The sequence below is a fragment of the Centroberyx affinis genome, unplaced genomic scaffold, assembly GCF_046629955.1.
Source record: "Centroberyx affinis isolate AG114_WGS23_722 - 3 ecotype Tasmania unplaced genomic scaffold, CSIRO-AGI_Caff_v1 ptg002422l_1, whole genome shotgun sequence".
Taxonomy (NCBI): domain Eukaryota; kingdom Metazoa; phylum Chordata; class Actinopteri; order Beryciformes; family Berycidae; genus Centroberyx; species Centroberyx affinis.
In genome coordinates, this window is record NW_027280668.1 from 75693 (window position 1) to 100000 (window position 24308).

The following is a 24308-nucleotide window of genomic DNA, read 5'->3' on the forward strand; positions in this document are numbered from 1 at the left end:
GCGTCTGCAGACAAGGTCTAATGTCGTTGAACGGCCTGTGACTAAACTTTGCCTGCTACATGAGGCTGCAGGTTAGCAGGTCATCCCAAATATTCTGTGTATGTGGAATATGTGAGACTAAAGTGTGTGGTAAAATTGTACTCATCTTTGTATTATTTTGATTATGGCTCCTTAATTTGTACTTGTTAGAATTGTTATGTCTGTTAGTCATTACAATTAGGGGCCGGTGTGTAGGAGCCATTTCCAGCGTTTCTGTATATGAAAGACACCAAATTGGTCCAGTAGGGGTCACCATTGTGCTATGGGTCACTATATAGGTAGGAACCTTTGTTCAGGTAACAGGTGTTGCTGGACGGAGGAGCACATACAGTTTTTTGACCGCCAAGCCACGGCATATGAACGCTTTGTTTGTTGTATTGGTGAAATGTTGGCTTTATCATGGAGATTTATGCACACGTCGGTTATGGATTCTTGCCTTTAACATGTTGAAGACCACAACGGTGAGCAATAAAAAATCCCATCAAAGCAAGCAACAGAAGTTGGACTCTGTTATTTTCCTAGACACTACTAAGCGGTGTTAAGGCGTGCGCGTCAATTATTAGCCCGTCTATGCAGCCCCTCAGTGGCTTTAAGTTTAGGCTTAGCCGCTACACCTTCAGTTTCGTGAAAGTCCGATCCGAGATATTGCGGATGATTGTAGCGCCCCCCTTAGGCCAGTCAGTGTCATTTTGAAAATGCCGGAAATGGAGCAATGACTCAAATCATTCTTATCTGGACGTTTCATCAAAACACGGTTAGTGCTGTGTGAGATATGCTAAAAAAAATTCTAAGAGCCTAGAAATTATTGTTAGCCTTATCTATAATTAAGCAAATAACAAGGAATTAATGTATTAATGGTATGATTTAGTAGCCTATTACTCTTTATTTTGATCATGTATTTTATTTATTATTATGTATTTATTATTCTTTAATCGTGTCTTACTTAGTTATTATGTTTTGTTATTCTCGTTTCATTATTTGTATATAAATCTGTCAAAAACGCAAAAAGTGCATTTTGTGACCCTCGATCAAAACACTTTTGCAATCGCGCAGAAATATCTGGGAGCGACAACAGCTGTATTGTGTTTTACGCTATGTGCAAACAAAATAAGTGATCACAGACAGAAAGTTCTATTTTTTTTTAACATTGCTGGTCGGCTAATGGAGAGAACCGGTCTGTAACCTGCAGAAGAACGTCAGCCATGTTGGTGAAAACGGTCTGTGGAGGATCAACCGCAGGAATTTTAAGCTTCTCGTTGTGGATGAGAGCATCACATAAATGGTAACAATGTAAAATATAAATACAGAATATGACCAGTGATGAGGACATTAAGAGCCGCTGTTTAATGTTCCTGATGTGACTCAGCTGGTGGACTCAGGACCCAGCAGGACAGCTGGAATACCCCGTCTTGGTCTCCAGCAGCCTGGCAGAGAGCCTGGCTACCAAAACACTCAACTAAACATCCAGAGCTGCATCATCTAATTAGACCTTTTTAAAACCTTTTATTTATGTGGGGAAGGTTGAGTCAGATAAATGACTAAAATGAAAAATGTAAACTGTCTGGTTAAGGTAGGTAAGCAAGCATTAATCACAGAGATTTCCACCATTATACGATTATCACTTTTTCAGCTGTAAGTCTAATGCTGCGTTCAAGAGCTGATGGGGAAAGTCCGACATCCGGGACCTCCGAGCCGGCTGGTAAACAGCGTTGCGTTCATGTGCTGTTTTGATGGAAAATCAAACCTGGAAAACAAATGATGAACAAACATAAAGCGTTACACAGGCTGCAGACAGTTGGAGAGTTGTTGAGTTGTTGTTGAGAGTTGCTAATGTTTTTATCATCTTAGATATATTTCCAAAATACGATCTATCTTAACTTTTAAAGACACAGAGACCATTTTACACGCCTGGATCACTGCTACAGCCTTTTTACTTGCCTGAACCAAAAACCTATTGATGGACTCCAGACTGTACAGAACTCAGCTGCCAGGCTTTTAACCAGAACCAAGAGACGTGATCACATCACTCCTGTTTCAGCCTCTCTACACTGACTCCCAGTATGTTTTAGAATAGATTTTAAGATTTTACTGATTACTTTTAAGGCTCTTCATGGCCTCTCTCCCTGCTGTATCTCTGACCTCTTAGTACCGTACGCGGCGGTCCGTACTTTGAGATCCTCGGGCAGAGCAGAGGTCTTCTGTCTGTCCCAGAGTCCAGGCTGAAGACTAAAGCGGACAGAGAGAGAGTTTGCCGTCGGGGCCCCGAGGCTCCGGAACGATCTGAAATCAGGTCGGCTGAGTCAGCGATCTCCTTTAAGTCCCTACTTAAAACAGACTTTTACCGGAGAGCCTTTCCTGATTGTACTTGAGTTTTAATTTCCTTTGAACTGTCTTTTATTTCCTTTAAAAAAAAAAAGTTTTCTTTTCCTATTCTTATCTTTTCCTACACTGTATTGGTTTTTATACACCAAATTGTTTTTATCTGTTTTCTTTTAAAACCTGATGAGTTTATGACTTGTGTGTTTTATTTTGCAGCCTTTGTGAAGCACTTTGTAACGTGGATTTTAAAAAGTGCTCCATAAATAAAGATTATTATTATCATTATTATTATTATTGAGTGTTTGTCTATGACAGACTTCTAGTTTATCTATTGAAGATTTACTGAGCTCCACTCTGTCCTGTCCAGCCAGTCTTCTGCTGCTGGACCCTGAGCAGCTCTACTGCAGCAGCTGTGGATTAAAGGACAGTTCCAGCGTTATTTTTTAGACCTGCATTCCCTTCCTGTTTTCCATCACTGCAGATGGTTTTCCAGCTTTTATCACGTTAGCAGATATTTGATATTTTTTGTTCGTCTTAGTTGTTTTTCACAGTAAATATTCTGAAACAAACTCTGTCTGAATATTACAAGTTCCTCCCAGTAAAGAAGACTAAAGCAGTTTAAAGCTGTAGCTGTGTTAAAATCTAATTGATTACTGATGGTGGAAGAGTCTTTGGTTTGGACTGGGTTGATTGACAGGAGGCGGGGCCTAACGGAACCACAGAGAACATTAGCTATGGGTTGAATGATTTACTTTGGAGAGGAAGAAAGCTAAAACATATAGAGACCCGGAAGTGATATCTTGGCTCTTCATGAGTCCAAGAAGAAAAAACAGTAATGAAACCAAAAAGATAGGATAATAAGAACAAGAGAAGGAACAAGTTTAGTTTTACTCCAAAGGTGTGTGTGTGTGTGTGTGTGTGGGCAGGTATCTGTTTAAACAGCGTTACACAACCAGACTGGAATCTCCTCTCTAAACACTCAGAGCAGCTTCATTCCACTCCTGTAAATCCTATATAGATAGATAGATAGATAGATATGGATAGATAGATAGATAGACAGATAGATAGATAGAGACAGATTTCACACACATGACAGAAGCCAAAAAAGTCAGTCATTGTATAAAAGAAGGGGATTATGTTATTTAGACCTTAATCTAAGCAGGTTGAGCTTGTTTCAGAGCCTGTTTTCACATCGATGTCACGCAGCTGAAGTTGAGAAATGTTCAACCTGAATCCAAAACCAGGAGGAGGAGGAGATGCAATCTGTCTCAACCAAACCACCGAAGATAACTGAAAGAAAGGTGCAGGTGCGTTCAGAAAAACACTCAACAGTCTGTGATCACGGCTTACAGTAAACCTGCCTAGGCGGTGTGTTCACATGAGCATTTATGATACATGAAAAACAGACAATATCCCCCACGGATTGATGGAGTGCAGTGCATATATAAAACAATATAGCGTCACATTCTTGTCCTTTCGCGCAACAAATTCAAAGTAATGTGCACATCTCCACCCCTCAAAAGTTGTAGACCGCTCTGCCATTTTTGTCCTATCTCCCGCACGAACTGTCTCTAGCCGAAGTCACACGAGAGGTCAGAGGTCAGAGGTCAGAGGTCAGAGGTTGTTGCGCAAGCGTGCATGAAAAGGCACGTTTGATGATTTTTCTCTATCCACCCAGATAATCCTGCAGATAATTGCGTTACAGACAAATGTAATGTGATTACAGTAATGCGTTACTTAACACGCCACACGTTACCCCAACACTGGTGACAGCCCAGTCTGTCGAAAAAATGTTCAAATTAGCTGAACTTTAGACGGAGCTTCAGGTTAATGTCTTCCGCTATCGGACTTCATCAGCCAATGACATCAGTGCACAACACCCACAACAAGCTGGGGGTTTCAATGCAGACTGTCAGTGAATGAGACAGAGGCCAAATGTCCTGTGTGAACGCCACATTAAGCTCACTACGAAAACTATTTATTTATTGTATTTCACTTTGCCTCTAGTTTTAATTCTATGTAGTGTATGTCTAGTCTATGTATGTTATGTAGTGTTTTATAATTTTATGGTTTTAGTGTTTATACATATTTTATTTATTATCATTATTATTTATTTTATTCTATTTTATTTTATTAACATTGTACTGTTCTACTATAATCAATTTATTTTGTGTAGTATTTCATAATTTTATTTTTATTGTTATTTTTATTGCTTGTATTATCTTTTATTATTTATCTTTTATTATCTTAACTACCCATCTTTTATTGTTGTCTTTTTCAACTAACTTTAACTATTTTTGGGGGTTTTTGGTTGTTTTGGTGTGCATTAGTCTCTAAATCCATTTTTAACATCCGATATTTTGTCAATCGCTTGTAAAGCACTTTGAATTGCATTTGATTTGTTTGAAAGGTGCTTTATAAATAAAGTTTGACTGATTGATTGAATTCAGCTGTTCCCCAGGTCTCTCAGGTTTAAATCATTTCACACTGAGTTTCCTGCAGATCAGACTCAGACAGACATCAGAAATGATCTCAGAGTCGGTCGTTAGATATTTTCCATCTTGTCGTCAGGCGGAGGAGACGAGCCGCTCCTCTCTGGGAGCATCATGGGAAGACCGAGCCCAAACACCGTCTGGACGTCCCACACTGACCTCACACTGACATGACGTTACTCTGCTCTCCTGCTGGGCTTCCACCAGCTGAACTGAGTCATGGCACAGAAGTTAAACAGTGGATTTTAGTTTTGGCTGCTCATCATCATCATATTCTGTTAAAGTTATTATCCTCAGTCTGCCACACAGGAGAGAGAGCAGCAGGTTATAGACTTTAGAAACATTATAAAACAGTTTCAGTCTTCAAAGTCATTGTGAAAAACCTGATAAACACACACCTTTGACCACATAACTGTAAATTTAAATATCAATAAAGTAATGGTATCAAAATGCATCCCTGCCACAGCATAACAATGTATTTAAATATTAATGCACTAGCCAAAAATCACCACTCATACCGTTACTTAGCAACAACTTTGTTGGTAACACTTTACAATAAGGGTCACTAAGTTAAGGGTTAGACCCTTAATTAACAGTTAACTAATGTGTAATTTACTAATGGTGTTCATGTTAACTAAGGTATTAATTTATATATTATTTAATAGTTTATAAAGATGACTATTAAATAATGTATAAATTAATACCTTAGTTAACATGAACACCATTAGTAAATGATTACCAGACACATTAGTTAACTGTTAATTAAGGGTTAGTTAATGCTTATTAAGCATTAACTAACCCTTAACTTAGTGACCCTTATTGTAAAGTGGTACCACTTTCTTTAGCTACTGTTCAGAACTATAATGTTAGGATGATGATAGGACAATGATAGGAAAATGGCATATAGTTATTATTGATAAAAATTTTTTGATAATGTCAGTAACGTCACGGAACGTCAATATACTTAATGTCTTCTTAGTTTGTGTGTGTGTGTGTGTGTGTGTGACACTTTTGAATTTCCCTGTCAAAGTCACTATAAAATTAAAAATAACTTTTTCATTGGGGGGTGGAGAGCGGGATGGGGGTCGAGGGATACTTGGGTTAAACAATCAAAATGTATTCAGCAAACTGTTGTATTGTCTGTAACTTCACGGTGTTGCAATAAAAAATAAATGATAAAAAAAAATAACTTTTTCATCTTGCTAGTGAATTTTAACAATATACACCCCAAAATGTACACAAATTGGTTTTTTCTTGTAGTTTTAGATCAAAGTCCGATGTCCAATATGTTTTTAGTGTCTTTTAGTCCTTCATGGTGTACAAATAGATGTACATTAAAATTTGAGTTTGAGTGTCTGTAGGTGGCTCTGGCTCTGTTCTCTGTCTGTTCTATCGCTGCTCATGCTAACTACCCAGTTCTTCTTCTTCTGTTGATTCTGAACAAACTGAAAATGTAAAACGCATCACTTCCTGTGCGGCAGGAAAGAGCGACCAGACACCGGCTGATTAGAACAGACAACAGAGAAGATTTATGAACTGGATACAGGTCGGATCACTGTGGAGTTTTAGATATCGGATATATTGAATTATATGAAAATGTCACAGATCATTACTGTCAGCCCTAAAAGGTCTTGTGTGTGCAGATATGAGTGTGTGTGTGTGTGTGTGTGTGTTGGAGCTGTAGCTTCCTGTGCAGCAGCAGATGTGTGTGTGTATGTGTGTGTGTGTGTGTGTGTGTTGTTCCAGGCTGAACAGAGCAGCTTTGTGTTCAGCCTGGCTCAGGTTACCAGCAGATGTGTTCGGGGGTCAAAGGTCACGCAGAGAGGAGAGAGAGAGAGAGGAGCTCTGAGTAACGTCATGTCAGGACTCAGCGGGGGGTGAAGAGGAGACCTTACCAAACACACACACACACACACACACAATTATTGGCAGGGGATACACACACACACACACAAATATGAACCTTTACTTGCACTCATGCACACAATCTACACACACACACACACACACACACACACACACACACACTTCCATGTCAAGCAGCGCCCTCTCCTGGTAGAAGAAAAGTTCAATATCTATTGATTAGAGGTAATCTAAAATTATAGATAATATAGACACTGTGGATTTATTTTATTTTATTTTCACCTAAGCTCAAGTTTTTTATTCACCGGATATTAATTTTAATAACAGTAATAATAATGATCTAATTCATGTAGCACTTTACAAAACAAAGTTACAAAGCTCTTCACAGTCAAGAGATAAAAGACAAAGGTCAGGTCAATAAAACAGAAAGATCAATGAGGTTATAACAGTAATAAATTAATAGTAAAATAAAGGAAAAAATAAGGTAAAATAAGTAGACACAGCCATAGGGATAAAATAAATAAATAGCAGACAAAGTTCATAGTAGCCTATACTTCATGACATAGTGTATATTATAGTAAATGGTGTCAAACTGATGCAGGTAATTGTTTTATTGTTGTTTTATTTAGGATCCCCATTAGTTATTACCGCAGTAGCAACTATTCTTCCTGGGGTCCACACAGAAGACAAGACAAGACATTCAGACATCACATAATGGACAATCCACAATATCAACAAAACAAAATGAAATAAAAATAAGAGAAAAAAATAGTTCTCTCACATTCATAATGTCACCTCAACAGTAAATGGTTAAAGCAAATAATAGAATAAGTAAACTAGGTATATATCAGTATAACTGCCCAATACTACTAGTGCACAGTGAAGCATTACCTAAGTTAGCACCACAAATATAATCAACCTTCACATACAGAATATCATATGTAGCCTAAACTGATTTCTTTCTGAATGATTGCTGTTCTTAATTTCTTTGTAAAACTGATCTTACTAGTAATCTGGGTTAAGTGTAGTAGTAGCTTGTTCAGGTTTGACATCGCCCCCTATACATTACAGTCTTCTTTAAAGTATTGGTTTTAGGTAACGTGAAGCGTCCCATAAATGCACGTCTGGTGTCATAATAATGTCTATCATTGGTGTGTGTTAGCTGTGAATATACGTGTGTAGGTGTTTCTTATGTACTGGACCAGGCTGCATGCCGGTCTCTCTTCCACCCTCGTCCATGACAGCCTGGCATGCCTCCCTTCTGTCCCTCACTGAGCAGTGAGGAGCAAGGCGGGCAGCTCTGTTTGGAGTGAGCTGGATCTTATTAAGTTCTTGTTTTGAAGCACTTGAACAGATTGTTGGACAGTAATCAAGGTGGGATAAGACTAAAGATTGTATTACTTGTTTAAAATATGGTAATAATATGGTAATATAGGTAATATGAGGATAGAGGCTTTTTTACAGAGGAAAAACAGAACTTAATGTTTTTTTAATCTATATTTTTTTATATAACTGATGTTTGTGTGTTGGTCGTCAGTTTACCAGCTGACCTTCCTCTGTATTTAACACAGTTGGATATTTAAACTGTGTAACCGGAGGCAGAGTTACAGTGATGGAAAAAGAAAACGCTGCTCATGACACCTGATCTGTTGTCCATCCATCAGTCTGACTAAATACCCTGGACGCCCCCCCCCTTCCACACACACACACACACACAAACACACACACACACACACACACACACCTGAACACCAGGTAAACTACCAGGTATCAGTTACTGCTGCCTTCAGGTGCTCATCGTAAAGCTCAGACTTCCCACTTCACCGGATGTAATAATGACATGTGGTGCCTTCAAGTGCTTTTGGTCAGAAATAACAACGAAACGGACACTACAAGTAAAGTCGTTTTTTTGGTGGATGAAGAGGAGAAAATGTGCATCAGACATGGATTTGATGTTACAGTTAATTCATTAAACATAAAACTGTGTGACAACTAAAAGTTAAACCAAGTGTGACAATAAAAACACATAACTACAGTAACAATATGAGTAGAACGCCTAACTGAAACGTGAAATAACGGGTTTTTTAAAGACACTCTACTCATAATTTTCACATTTCCAACAGCACCTGAAAGCAGCATCTATGCCCATTACCGTGGCTAAAGATTGTCTATTAAGAAGATGAATCACTCAATAGTTTAAAAAAATCACCAGGTTACCAGCAGATCTCGACGACTGGATACCAACCAATCAGACAGCGATCAGTCCAGTCTGCTGACGAGCTTTAGCTTTCCAAACATAAGTCTGCTGTCTAAGTAAGAGTCAATGGGAAATCTGACTCAGTTTTAGATTTTTGTTGCTTAGCAACACAAAGGTGTCGCAGATCTATTTCCACAACTGTTGATTTACCTAGCGTTAGCTAGCTAGCAAGATTGAACTAAGTCTATTAGCATGACTTCATGTTACTTCACTAAACTTTGACTACAGTTGCTATACAATAGACCAGTGGTTCTCAACGTGGGGTCCCGGGACCACCAGGGGTCCTTGAGGGAGTTCCAGGGGGTCCCCAGCAAATTGATGAAGTGTTAAACTTCACCATTATTTAATTTACAAGAAGTTAACACAATTAGAGAATGTAGAAGAATGACTGTTCTGATCATAGTTTCACTGTTATCTCTCTACTAATACAGATAGTCCTGGGATTCTGGACAAAATCATATCTAATAATAAAATATTCTGAGATTTGGGTTTGAGAGACAAAATCGTATCAAATGGGGGTCTGTGGCCCTAATGTGGACTAAATTAGGGGTCCTTGATATGGAAAAGGTTGAGAACCACTGCAATAGACAATACAGACAATACTTTATTGTATTAAAGAGTGAAAGATAAACTGAAATGGGCATCAAAAAATCACTTATATTGACTCTTAAAGTTCTTCATGTGTTCATGTTGGTTCAGCAGGAGCTGGTCCAGTGTTCCAAGTCTTTTCAAAGGAAAGTAGCTATTGGCTGTTCAAGAAGTTGTTAGAAGTTGGCAGATGACTTCACATGCTAATTTGCATATTAATATAGCCTATCTGCTTCATTCCTAGCTGTCTGTGGAGGGAGGAGCTACGCTGACATCATCAGATCTCTGCATTAGACAAGCAAGTAGAGAAAATCAGCATCTGCAGAGCAAACTGACGGCTAAATGCTTTAGGAGTCAACACATTAACATCGTTCCCCGCGGTCTGGAAAAGTTGCTAAATTTGTTGATAGTCGCTGTTGAGAAATACAGTTGCCAGAAGGTCTGAGAAGTCACAAAATCTAGAGACAAAGTTGCCAAGTTGCAACAGTGTGCTGGTCTTCAGCAGGGCGTTTGCAATGCTCCTGCAGAGGGAGCAGAGTCTGATGACTCTGTGGTTCCCGGAAGTGTTGGCAGAGTGAGACCTCTCATCTTCTCTGCAGCTGTGACAGGATGAGAGGAGCAGATGGGAGGCAGAGAGCCGCAGCTGACAGACAGACAGACAGACAGACAGCAGAATAAAACCTGCTGCAGCTTTTACTTTCCCACAACACACTTCTTCTGTCGGAGATTTTTCTTTTTTGTATTTTGGATCTCGGGAAGATTTTAAGACTTTTTGCTGTCATCCGGTGTGCGGCGACCCATCCCATTATACCCAGTATAACCAGTCCAACCAGCATTAAGACTACCAGTCCTCCAGTTCCCTGCTGAGGACTGCAGTGGTCTGATACAGAAAGAGAGGAAAAAGAGAGAACAGAAGGAGAGAGAGAGAGAGGGGGGACTGATGTAAAGAAGAACTGCGGCTGCCCGGTATTTATTTTTTTATTATTCTTATATTAGGCTATTATACGTTTTTTTTTTTTTTCTGCATATCGGATCCGAGATGCCGGTCCAGATCCCGGACGACACGGACTTCAGCTCCTTTAAAGAGCAGTGTGAGAGTCCGGACGGATGGATAAGCCGCTACAGCAAGGGAGGAGTGACGGTGTGGTGCAGAGAGGAGGAGAGCAAAACTGTCCAGAAACTCAAGGTGAGGGCTTTTATTCTCTTAAAAACTCTCCGGGCTTCCGCTTTAATACTGGGGGAATTGTCAGGATGCTGTAGAGATATGACAGCAAAACTATGAGTCCCTATGGGAATATTACAGGAATATTATAGTGATAAATATATACTATATTGATTACCACAGACACACTAGAAGTCCCTATAATAATATATACAGGTAGTAATACCATAGGAGGAAAAAAAAAATACAATGAAGTCACTCTACGAACCAGTAATCCCTTAGAAATAACCTTACATTTACATTAATTCACCCCTTAATTCATGCAAAATTCCCTTAAAATTAATTAAGGGAGTTATTAATGGAGGAGACCCCATCAAAACCACCTTAAACACCTCCTTAATCCTGACTCCTTATTTTCTAACTTTCCAAATTTAATGTAAAATTCCATTTACTCATTAATAACTTGTACACCTGCATAAAAGGCATAAAAAAATCCCTTAATTTCTAGTGTCTCTGTGAATCAACCCATGAATAAATCAGTTAAAACCTCATGATACTAACCTTACTTTTTTAAAGCTGTTATTTTTAATGGATAGGCCTAATTAATGTTTACATAATGAAAAATTAAGGACATTTTAGGGATAAAATGAAGGTGTTTGGTTTCATAGTGTTAGCCTACTATTAGGCACGTTGGCTACTTATCTCGGCCAAAATGATCTCAATAGCCTATATGATAATATCTCAATAACAGTAACATTTTGCTCCATATACTGTATAATGTCTGTGTAGATTCATTTCAGTCAGTCAGGTAGGAAGATGTCAGTTAAATGCCGGCGAATCCTCCATCACTCTCAGATGGTGAAACGTATTCAACTCTTCATCTTAAGTCCAGTAGATTTTGTTTTTATATATTTTTTGGACTTTATATATTGATCTCTGCCGGCCCTGTAGCATTTAGCTTTAGCTTCATTCAGCTGCAGTTTGTTTGTTTGTTTATTTATTTATTTGTTTATAAGGACAACACACATTAATCAACATTTCTGTAAATGTGCCAGCTGGCTAATTTTCAACTGCAGTCCTTTGGCGAGATGTTTTAAAACCTATAAAGTGATAAAAATTTACAGAACAAAGACAACAAGACGCCATAGAGACAGCAACAGCAACAAAACAAGAATTCTCAAGACAGAACAAAAGCCATGCAGAGCAACATGCAAAACATCAACACAACAACACAGCAACAACAACAAACACCATATCAGCACATACAGCCATGCAAGAAACACAAAGCAACACACAGCCAAGCAACACTGACCACAACCAACTTTTCATACACGCAGACATGCAGAGCAGCAATAACCAATAAACATAAATAAAATACAACAATCATTATGTTGATCTAGATAAAATGTTACCAAATTATTAATAAAATACTAGTAGATATTCCATACATACCTAAGCCATGCAAAGCTGGCCGCCTGGCAACGGGCAAAGGACATGGGACAAGTTAGCAGCAGGTTAGCCAGTAATAACAACTATAATCATAAAATGAGAAATGTACTATGTAGATTAGAAATGTTCACATGTCTGACCTTTCAAAAGCCAGGCCTTGAGACTTTGTGTGAAGGTGTGGTTAGGTGGTGCAGCTTCTTATTTCAGTCGGTAAGGTGTTCCACAACTGAGAAGCTCTTACAGAAAAGCATGTTTAGCTGAAGGAGCTGGACCTGAGAGGGATTACACAGTCCCCTCTCAGAGCAGGTCTTGTAGATCTGTTGTTTGAAATTTTCTCCTTAATAAAAGTACTAAGTGGTGGAGGAGCCTTGCCATTTAGGATCTTAAACATCAGGCAGGTGTCAGTGTATTTCATTAGATTTTCCCAGCTAAGGATGTCATATTTGCCAAGAGTATTGCAGTGATGGTAAGTACTGGGTTTTCTGTCTAACACTTTGAGAGGCTGCTTGTACAGAGAGAGAATGGGCTTCAGTCTTGTACCTTTTGCTCGAGTCCAGCTTGTCATACAGTATGTTAAGTGGTTCAGTCCAGTGTAACGTGGTGATAACCTGGTTTCCAGTACTGATGTAAAGGAAGGTTTGGTTCTCTGCTGTGTCAGACTTTACCTGATAGCGTCTTGCCCGGACCGACCCGCTGACCTGAGCTGGCAGACTGACCTGAAACGTGCCGGGTCCTGTTCCAGTGGCCCGGTTTCTCTCTGCCTTCACTCCTGTATCATTACATTACATTACATTACATTATCATCTGGAGTAGAGAAATTCTCCTCATAAACTGTAGGATAACGAGACTTTGCTGAGTCAAAGGCAGCTCTATTGGCTCTCACTCTGAAACTCCCACAATCCCCTGGGAACGACACTTCTGCTTTTTTTTCCTGCCGGATAGAGCAAGTTTCCATCGTTAGCTTAGCCACAACGCTAGCTGCTTTGCAGAGTAAATTTGAGTTTATGTACAAACTCTTTGGGCAAATTAAATGAGCGAGATGAAAATGGATGAAAAATTTGAATCAAGACTTCACTGTTTCACAGCAGAGTCTCGTCACAGCAGACGGAGTCATGAAGCTTTTTTTTCTGTCTGCAGCTTTGTTCACTGCAAACACAAACATCAACATGTTTAGGTGTTTCTGCTGTTGATTAAGCTCTTTTTCATCTCTAATATTGTCCGTTGTTGTTTGTCCCTTGCCGAAAGTTTTTTTTTGCTAGCTAGCTAAGTGTAGCAACTTCCTTGTTGTACCTGTGACAGTAATGGTGCGTTCCATTTGTACTGGGAAGTCGGGATTTCTGTGTTCCCAGTCGGAAATTTCTACTGGAACGCCCCCTGAAGTCGGATTTCCGACTCGGAAAGTCAGAAGAACCTCACCAACCCCGACCTCAAAATCCAAGATGGCTGCTCCGCGCCTCAAGCTGTAGTAATATACTGTTTATTAGCACTTCTGTCTTATTTGTGTCTCATTAAATCAGTCGTACACACAGTACTGTCCAACTTCTATCTGTGGACATGTTGCTACGGTGTTTGTATGCGTAAAATACTGCATAGTGTGTTGTTATCAACTGGTATTGCTAACAATGGCTAACCTGGCTAGAGCAAACCCCACTTCCCCCACCCCGGGAAAAAAAAACAACTAATGCGCGGCTTTTTCTATGTAACTACTGGGTTGCGTGAGATTAATTTGTGTGTACCTCTTCTCACCATGCTCAGTGTTTAGGTGAGTTACAGTCTGCAGTGTTCAGCCTGCAGGAGGGAAACCCAGAGTGCGCTCCTACAGCAGGAAGTACAGTAGAAGAAGAACATCACAGAGCAGGAAGCAGCTGCTGAGTTTCTAACTGAACTGATATACTGACTTTAACCGAACCAACCAGCTACCATGTGCTTATATCACAAACACCCCCCCCACACACACACACACACACACATGCACACACACACACACACACACACACACACACACACACACACACCCCTCTGTCATTATGTAAGTGATCTGACTCATTAGGACAGCAACTCGTTAAGCAATGGCCCAAACATGACTCCATGTCAACACACACACACACACACACACACACACACACACACACACACACACACACACACACACACACAGCTTTTCTCTCACATACACACACAACCACACATGAATACACAGACACACACAAGGAGACATGTTACAAGTGTCATATTTCCTTAGTAATGCTGTGATGGACAGGAAGGAGAGTTAGACTGGATTATTTAGACATGGTTAGACCTGTAGACCTGAATAGACCTGGATAGACCTGGTTAGACCTGGATGGACCTGGTTAGACCTGGTTAGTCCTGGATAGACCTGGTTAGACCTGAGTAGACCTGGGTAGACTGGTTTGGGCTAGGTTAGACTGGGTTGGACTGGATTAGATCTGTTTAGACTGGGTTAGACTGGGTTATTTAGACTGGGTCAGACCGGGTCAGACCTGGTTGGACTGGGTTGGACTGGATTGAAAGCTGTTACAGTGAACTGGGAGAAGGAGGCTGACTTCTTGCTCCATCCGCCTCAGTGCTGCAGTCCACACTGGACTGCTTGTTGTTTATTGTTTATTGTTTGTTTAGATCCCACTGGTCATCACCATGGCAACGGCTATTTTTCCTGGGATCAATAAAAAGCATTAAAAATATCACACAGATACAGTATGACAAGGGAGGACTACATACAGGAGACTTGAATCCAATCCATTACAGACAGATTACTTACTACTACAACTACTATTACTAATTATAATAATATAATAATAATACATTAATAAATAATTTCCACTTGCATATTAGAATAGAGTATAGATGCAGTTGGTGTTTAACTGCCTTGCTCAGTGGCTCCTGGTCAGTGGTTCTGTGTGTCACTTTCCCTCCTCGGCCTGATCAGCCTGAGGCTCAGTAGCCCTCTGCTGTGGCTGCTAGCCCCCGGCCTCCTGCAGAGGAAAGGCTAGCCGCCACTCAGCGTCAGCATGCTGAAAAATTAAGAGCGGAAAGGAAAGGTAACGGCTGGAAACCTGAGGACAGACCAGAGTGAGACAGACCAGAGTGAGACAGACCAGAGTGAGACAAAGGACTGAGACAACTGACAGAGGCATGGAGACACAGTTTCATAAATCTGAATGTAACTGATGCCTTGTTTCTGCATCAATATGCTGCAGTGATATTGTAAATGAGCACTGACTGTTTCTTGATGTATTTGTGTTGTTTTTAATTACAGAACTGTGTTAAGAAAAGTGCTTGAGAAATATAGTTATTATTATTCAGGTGATAGCTCTGATCGTTTATTAATTTCACCTGTTCAGTCCATTTCAGTCATGAAGCGCAATTGTCAAAATTTTGACACATTTTCAGCATACTGGAACAAACTACATGACTCTCTGTTCCCTTATCTAGATTTTCTCAGCCAGTCTGAGGATTCAAACCCGCGAACATCTGGTCACAGCTCACCTGTCTAACCTCCAGACTGCAGACACTCACAACTTTAAACAGTTTAATGTCTTGAAACTGTTATTCAGAAATGTAAAATCTAAGTTTTTACAACACTGTGCCATTTGGTCAATAGATGAGCCAGTCTTTCCCCACTGACACCTGTACATTCCTCTGACATTTTGTATTATTGGCTGTTAATCTCAGTCTAATATCACTGCTAAATCACTCTTATTGTTAACACATCTGATTAGCACACTAGCTAACGTAGCTAGTAGCAGCTAGCGTTAGCATGTTCACATTAACATCAGTGTGTTTGCTGGCTAGTTAGCTAGCTAACAGTTTGTTCAGGTTAACTGAGCTGACTCTTCTCAAGCTACAACTCTTCATGTTTTGGAGTAGAGACTAGGGCTAAAGACAAGACAGTTTACTGTGTCACAGTAACCTACATTTGGAAACAAATCCACCTTATCACACTATTCACTTTTACTGAGAACGTTACTGAATACAGCCACACCACAACAAGCTGACTCAGCTGCTCTCTGCTGACAGCTGCTTCATACACATTTACACTTTATTAGGGACTGTTTGTTATTTATGAGGGGGTTGGCTGGGGTGTGACTTCGTTTTTTTTTTTATCTTGACCCTCCCCCGGAGCTACAAATACTTTTCCTTGAGCCTCCCTGAGTGACTGGGGGGAAAATGCATGACTCTCCCTCCACCATAAATAACCATATTTTATTATATTCACACCAAAGGTAGGTTGTATTGGAGAAAATAAAAAGCAAAGGCTGACCTTTTCCAACCATAGATGTTGATTGTCAAATTATGGATTGATAAAATAGAATTAGAACTGGTGACTTTTTAAATATTATTTTTTAGAATATAATAGGCCCTGACGGTTCCCCCCGCCAAGGTAGCCAACGTGCATTCTGGGTATGACAGCTGCTGAGAGTCTGAAACGCAATGAAAGATAAACGTGGAATTTGGAGGGGCTGCAGGTGTCTTTCCTGTATGGACTGTGATGAATATGAGCAAACCCATGTGGGTATTGTGGTTTAGTGAGTCCCGTCACTGCAGCGGTAAAACATGTATTTGGAAAAGAAAAAACGTATTTAAAATAAATACAAAATACAACCATTTAAAGTTGTATGTCCCCCCCTTAAAGCCAAAATAAAAAACATAAGTCCCTAACTGTCCCTAACTAACACACAATTCTCCATGTTCCTCCATCATGGAGACACAGCTGGATGGAAGCAGATTAGTGATAAAACTGTAAAGCCTCTATAGATTCTTGTGACATCAGAGTGATCATGGATGATAGAAAAGCTGAGAAGAAAAGGTCAATAGGATTTTATTTGTCACTTTAAGCAGGTGTAATTCATGGGAAATAATGTCATATCTTGTATTGTCTTAAATATTTTATGACTCTCAGCTCTGGCTACCTGTGGCGTGGCAGGGAGGAAATACATTAGAGCTATATCTGACCCGAGGTTACAGCAGAAACCATAGGAAGATGGGACGTAACTGAGGGGTAATGTGAGGATGTGTGTGTGTGTGTGTGTGTGTGTGTGAAGGAGGGGGGGGAGAGCTGTTCCAGGCTGGCTGAACGTACGTCAGAGTCCTGACACACACACACACACACACACACACACACAAAAGGAGAGCTGCTGATGATGACGAGGATGATGATAGGACCTGCTTTTAATAATTCAGCAAGTCTTTCTGGAGCAGCGAGGCGCTTCTTCTTCTCTCACATGAATAATTGATCGTTCCTCTGGCGTTGACGACATCCCATATAGAGGAGGGAGGGGGGGTGGGGTGGGGTGGGGGGGGGGGTATAGGGGGATGGAGAGAAAAGAGGAAAAGTTTTTTGCAATTTTAGCTGCGGAAATGTGTTGATTATTGTTACACATTAAAGGAAATGGGCAATAATACTGAATGAGATATATAGATAGATAGGTAATGCGTTCTGCTGTTCATCATTACTGCTCTATAGTGAATTCATTCATTTTGCCGTGATGCTCAGAGGCTTTTCCACACTGACAACAATACAATGCTAGGGGAAAACACTGAATAATTGGAGTTTTGGGGTATTTCTTGGCATGAAAATAATTCAATTCAAATATCATTTGTCAGCAGCTTCAGTCCAGTTTTGTTATTGGCTTCGAAAACTCATTTATGGTCTGAATCCGCTGTGCTGCCGATCTGCTGCCGGCCGCCTTTTGAATTGTCACTGCTGCAGATTGATGTGAGTTTTAAGTGTATTTCTGTTGAGGCGCAATGTTAAATATTTACACTGAGCAGCACTGCTGTCCTGCCAGGTCTCCTTCACAATAAGTTTAATAAAATAAACTAAGGAGAGAGAGAGGGAGGGAAGGAAGAGAGAAACATAAACAGATGGTGAGAAAGGGCAGAGATAGAGAGAGAGAGGGGAGAAATATAGTGAAGGAGAGAGAGAGGGAAGAGGTGAAGCTCTCTCGTCCCTCCCCTTGATGTGCCGTTGAGCAAGGCACTAAAGCTGCAAACTGTAGAAATATTCCTGAAAACAGCTGATTCTGAACTACGGCCTTGCTTCTCTCTCTCTCTCTCTCTCTCTCTCCCAATTCAATTCAGTGAGCTTTAATTGGCAAGAAATACATGTGTAAATATTGTCAAAACGCAACAACAAAACAACAAATACAAACAAATATAGAACAAATTAATATAAGAAAAATAATACTGATAACAGATCACAGACTTTATTTTGTTATTCCTTCTCTCTCCCTTTCTGGTCATCACAATCCACTTTACACTGCTTCATATGGAACACACACACACACACACACACACACACACACACACACACACTTGCATCATGGAGAGACTCAACTCAACAGCTGCTGTACTGCGTGCGTCATATTGATCAATAATCCTCAAGATCCTCATTGTTTTTATTCAGTCTCCATCTTTGTCCCTCAGCCTCACTGTGGTGTTTCTGCACTGCACTTCCCACAGATCACCTGTCAATCAAACAGTGTGGGCGGAGCTTGGCTTTTCTGTTGATGCAGTCTGAGTTCAATTTCAATCAGCTTTATTGGCATGACAAGTACCTTTATGTTGCCAAAGCTCACATAAATGGTTAGATTTTATAAATGGCTCACAAAACAATGGAGACAAAAACCAATAAATATACACAAACAAAATGATTATAACAAATTGTAAGAATAACTGTAAACAAATGCAGATCAAACAGATCATGTAACATAAAACACACAGAGATTCACATTCATTCTCAGAGTTTCTCTTTTCTTTGTCTGTTCATGGGGGGCTATCGCTGCTCATGCTAACTACCCAGTTCTTCTTCTTCTTCTGTTGATTCCAGACATGTGAAACGCATCACTTCCTGTGCGGCAGGAAAGAGCGACCAGACATTGGCTGTTTAGAACAGACAGAGGAGAAGCTTCATGAACTGGAGGTTGGATCACTGTTGAGTTAGAGAGAGAGAGAGAGGAGCAGGACAGACAGAGAGTTAGATGGAAATGTTACAGATTATTATTTTAACACACAGAATACACAATATACTCAGCTACAAAATGGGACCTTTGTAGTTTGGAGAGTTTAGAGGGAGAGTTTGGACTCTTGAGGTTATTCAATGAAACATTTCACACAAAAAACATCCATCTTAACGAGTCATCTAGTCTCATATTCAGCCTTCAAATCTTATTTTTCTTAAACCAAGAGAAACATTCTGCAGTGAGGAGAGATAACTCCACTTGTCTCCAATGCAGCTTCACTTGTTTCAGGAATTTTCTAGAAGAATTTTCTAGAAATGAGAAATGAGTCAGTCTGTTGAAACCAGTCAGAATAAGGCAGATCACTGCACTGCTGTCAAGAAAATGACTCTTGATTCTACTAAATTTCTTGAAACAAATTGATTTGCATTGGAAAAAAGTGAAATTATCTAACACCATTGATAGATTTTTTTCACTTATTTTAAGAAAATTACGATTTTAGGCCTCAATAATAGACTAAATGACTGACAGAGAAAGAAAGAGAGGGAGAGAGACAACAAACGACAGATAGAGAAAGACAGAGAGACAATGAAGCCCAGAGAGAGAGAGAGAGAGAGAGAGAGAGAGAGAGAGAGAGAGAGATGGAGGTACCTCATGAATAATTAACGCGGCGGCGGGGCCGTGCTGATTGAGTTACACGGAGCGTTTTGCGGCGCTGAGCCTCACAATATCTGATGACCGCAGCTCAGCCGAGCGCCGGCCACCAAAACACACTCGTAAGATTACAGCAGTGGAAAAACGTGACGTCAGAGTACAGTAACCTGCTGCCGCCCCGCTCAGCCTGTCTGCACACAGGTCCAGGTTTACACTCTGTCAGTGAAGGAGGAAATAAAATATAAATGTTTCTAGATGTCGAGGCTAAAATGAGGCTATGTAGGATTTAAAAGTGAAAGTTTAGTAGGTTTTCTGGGGTAAATGACAAAAAATATAGCACTATCTTGAACATATGGACTTCTCTGGTGCATATTTTGGATATTTACAGCTATTTATGCATTGTTTAAATATGTAATAATGTATTTACTGCTTGGTGTAAAAGATCCTGGGCTTTATGAGAGCTAAAGCAGAAACTCAATGCTGAAATCGTTGACACTCAAAAAGCTACAAACGGATTTGGCTGAAATTTGGTGGACAGATGTTCGTCGACCCAAAGAGCCATAACTAGTATGCTGCGTTCAGGTGCTTGTGGGAAAGTCTGACATCCACGACTTCCCAGCTAAACAGCGTTGCTTTCACGTGCTAGTTTGTCAGAAAATCAAACCCAGAAGATAAAAAAAACAAGCATGAACTGTTACGGAGGCTGCAGCTTTGAAGTTGGAGAATTGTTCAGCGTTGGTGGAGGTTTGAGCTCCACTGAGTGACTTCTAGTTTAACTTTTATTTATCCAGGGAAGATTGACTGAGCACCATGCTGAGATTCAGCAGCAGCTGCTTCACACTCATACAGCCATAACCATTCAGTATTTTGAAATCAACAGTAGGTAGAATTGAATTTCCTTACATTTTGTGGTTGTACCTCTGTAAAAAAAACATTCATCTATCTCTATTTCATCTATTTCTTCTTCTATTCTTCTTTCCTCCACAGCGAGGTCAGAGGTCAGGGTCTGGAGCTGGTAGGGATTCAGTGTCTTGCTCAGAGACACTTCAGCAGGTTGTGGGTTTGAACCCGGAGGCTGGAGGAGCTTCTCTGGTTCACTGCTGACCTGCAGGTCGACAGCTGAAACCATAGACCGGCTGATAACATCTGAGCAGGGGAAAGTGGAGGAGTGAAGCTCTCTCCTGCCTCCACAACCTCTGCTGACGTGCTCATGAGCAAGGCACCGAAGCCTTTCGCTGCTTCAGGGGAGTTTCTATAGGAGCAAAATGTAGAAGACACATGAAGAAGATGGATTATTCCTGACCACCAGTCCTTATTCTCTCCTTCCTCTCTCTTCTGTATCTCTCTCCTCTTTCTATCTGAGGCTGTGTTCACACTCATCATGTTCTGATTGGTTTATCTGAACTCTACTTCCTCCTTCAGTTCAGTTGGTTTGTCCAGGTGAGACCGATGACCTATGACCTCTGGTGGCACCAAATAACGGCAGCGAGAGTCTCAGTCCTCTAACAAGAGGACTGCGGTGCGGTTCGTTAAGGAAACCACCCCGAAACCCAAGGGATTATGGGTAGAAGGAGACGGATGCTTGGAAAGCCTAGCAGGACAAAATGAAGTCTGGACTGATGCTCATATTCAGCTATTTCTTCATGTGTTCTTAACTGGTATGAACACCACAGAAGAAGAGACAGACAAGTCCATCATGTTAAATAAAGTTACAGAGACTGGAGTCAGATTTGGTTTGACTCTCTAAAAACTCTGTCCAATAAACAAGCTGCTTGTGAGTCATGTGACTTGTTTACAAGCCCTGGTTGGCTTCTAATTGATCAGTGTGAACCTAAATGAACTAAATACAAAAATACAACAAAATCACCTTTTCCACTCTGGTTCAGATAAAAAGAAAATCAACTGGAGGTTTGATCGCCCCTTTAAAAACCACTTCACTCTTAAATACTTCTCTCTCTCTCTCACTGTCTCTCTCTCTCTTTCTCTATCACTCTCTCTCTCGCTGTCTCTCTCTCTCTCTCTCTCGCTGTCTCTCTCTCTTTCTCTTTCTTACTCTCTCTCACTCTCTCTATTACTCTCTCTCGCTGTCTCTCGCTCTCTCTCTCTCACTCTCTATTACTCTCTCTCTCGCTGTCTCTCTTACTCTCTCTCTATTACTCCCCCCCTCCCTCTCTCTCTCTCTCTCCACCAAGACTGAGGAAAGAAAGACCTTGGCTTCAGATATTACACAATACATCCTACACTGCTACATTTTTAACTCTCTCTCTCTCTCACTCACACACACACACACACACACACACACACGTTGTGTCTTGCTGAATCTGCAGCAGAATGTATAAAAGCTCTGCAGTTTGTTTTTAATAATTTCCCCTGGTGATCATAGACTTGCTCATGCATATCAGCATATAGACCATCCAGCTGATTTAACGCTCCATGAAGAAGTGTTGGTACGGCTCGACCTGGTCATTAAATCCTCTCTTCCAGACGCAGACGGAGTAATTATCTAATATTTCAGTTCCCTCAGCATCAGACGGTGAAGAACATCGCAGAAGATCGTCTGGAGAAATATTCTGATGAGCAGAGGAAGATCTTTATGGCTGTTTCATGTTCATATTGTGATCAGGTTTATAAGACCCGCACTGCTGGAATTCGATGCGTATAAGTATACATCCAGATTCAAAATTAGAAGAAGGCTTATTTTAATTAGCTTACACCAGTGATTCTCAACGTTTTTCATATCAAGGACCCCTAATTTAGTCCACATTAGGGCCACAGACCCCCATTTGATGAGATTTAGTCTCTCAGACCCAAATCTGAGAATATTTTTATTGTCAGATATGATTTTGTCCAGAACTCCATGACTATCTGTATTGTAGGTAGAGAGATAACAGAGAAACTATGATCAACACAATCATTCTTCTACATTCTCTAACTGTGTTAAATTCTTGTAAATGAAATAATGCTGAAGTTTCACAATTCATCAACTTGCTGGGGACCCCCTGGAACCCCCCCCCCCCAAGGACCCTTGGTGGTCCCCGGACCCCACGTTGAGAACCACTGGCTTACACGATGCTTACAAAGTGCAAAAAAGTGAACGAAGAGAAACATTTTGGTTATGCAACCGTCATCTACAGGAGGTTAGGCTATAATATTGGTGTCAGGTGTTACCAATTAGGTCATCATCCATCATCCATCCACTTATTAGCCCATATCAATCCATACATCATACACAATCCATTATATTATATTATAGTATCTCACATGTTTTTTTTAACTATAGATCAGATTGGTCCTCGAAAATCATCATGTTGGTACTGAGATTGGGAAACTGGCTTTTAAATACTCTGCTCCACACAAGTGGAACAACCTGCAGGAACTTGCAAAATTAGACAAGCTAATCCCTTTTAATCAATTTAAATCTCTTTTGACTGACACAGAGCAGTGTGAATGCATGTGTTTTCATTGAATTGATATTGTCCCTTATGTTGATGTCTTTGTCCTGATGGTTGTATAATCTGTTGTTGTATACTGTAACTTTCGTGTGCTTTTATTCATGTGCTTTTATTGTTTTTATATGTACTTTTATTGTTTTTATTGTTCTTATATATGATTTGTTGTTGATATATACTGTAACTTTCGTGTGCTTTTATTGTTTTTATATGTACTGTAATCAGGGCATCCTTCTAAAAGAGAGCTTGCTCTCAATGGCCCTCCCTGTTTAAATAAAGGTTATGATAATAATACAACTACAAAAATACATATTAGAAAAACAGGCCATAACATTGGGTCAGTATCGGCCTCATATATATCAGTCTAACTCTGGTTAACACAGGGATGAATGAGGCCAATGTTACTGATCCTGCCGCTCCTGTGTGTGTGTGTGTGTGTGTGTGTGTGTGTGTCCCAGATGAGGATAGTGTGTAAGGACGTGACGGCGGAGACGCTGTACGACGTCCTGCACGACACCAGCTACCGCAAGAAGTGGGACACCAACATGATCGACACCTACGACATCGGCAGACTGACGGTCAACGCAGACGTGGGATACTACTCCTGTGAGACTTTTAATATCTATCTATCTATCTATCTATCTATCTATCTATCTATCTATCTATCTCAAAGTTGTGACCAAGTCCACTTTACTCGAGTCCTAAGTCAGTCTCAAGTCTTGAGGCACAAGTCCAGTCCATGTCATTAATGTCAAGTCTCAAGTCTAAATGTAGAACAGCAAGTCAAGTCAGAACAAATCAAGAGTCCAGTATCAATTTAATATCTTAAAGAAAACTAAATATCTAGGACTTTTAAATGCAATATGGTTTTAATAGGATAAAAACGTGGTAAGAGCATCATGAGTTTGATTTCTATAGTCAGTTTCAACTTCAATAAATTCAATCATTCCATACAAATTCAGAAAACAGAATTTAAATTCAGTCGTCTGCTGGAACAAATCTCATCACTTTCAATCTAAGTCATTTACACAAACACAAGATCTCAAGTCAAGACTT

At 40.2% G+C, this 24308-nt stretch overlaps 1 protein-coding gene across 1 annotated transcript in view; it reads left to right on the forward strand.

The window, feature by feature from the left end:
- Positions 1–10597: 10597 nt before the first annotated feature.
- Positions 10598–24308, forward strand: part of stard15 (StAR-related lipid transfer (START) domain containing 15) — a 20038-nt gene continuing 6327 nt past the window's right edge. The window contains exons 1-2 of the mRNA XM_071533747.1: positions 10598–10744; positions 23711–23858. Of these exons, the coding sequence (XP_071389848.1) occupies positions 10598–10744; positions 23711–23858 (295 nt within the window). The remainder of the gene's footprint in view (positions 10745–23710; positions 23859–24308) is intronic.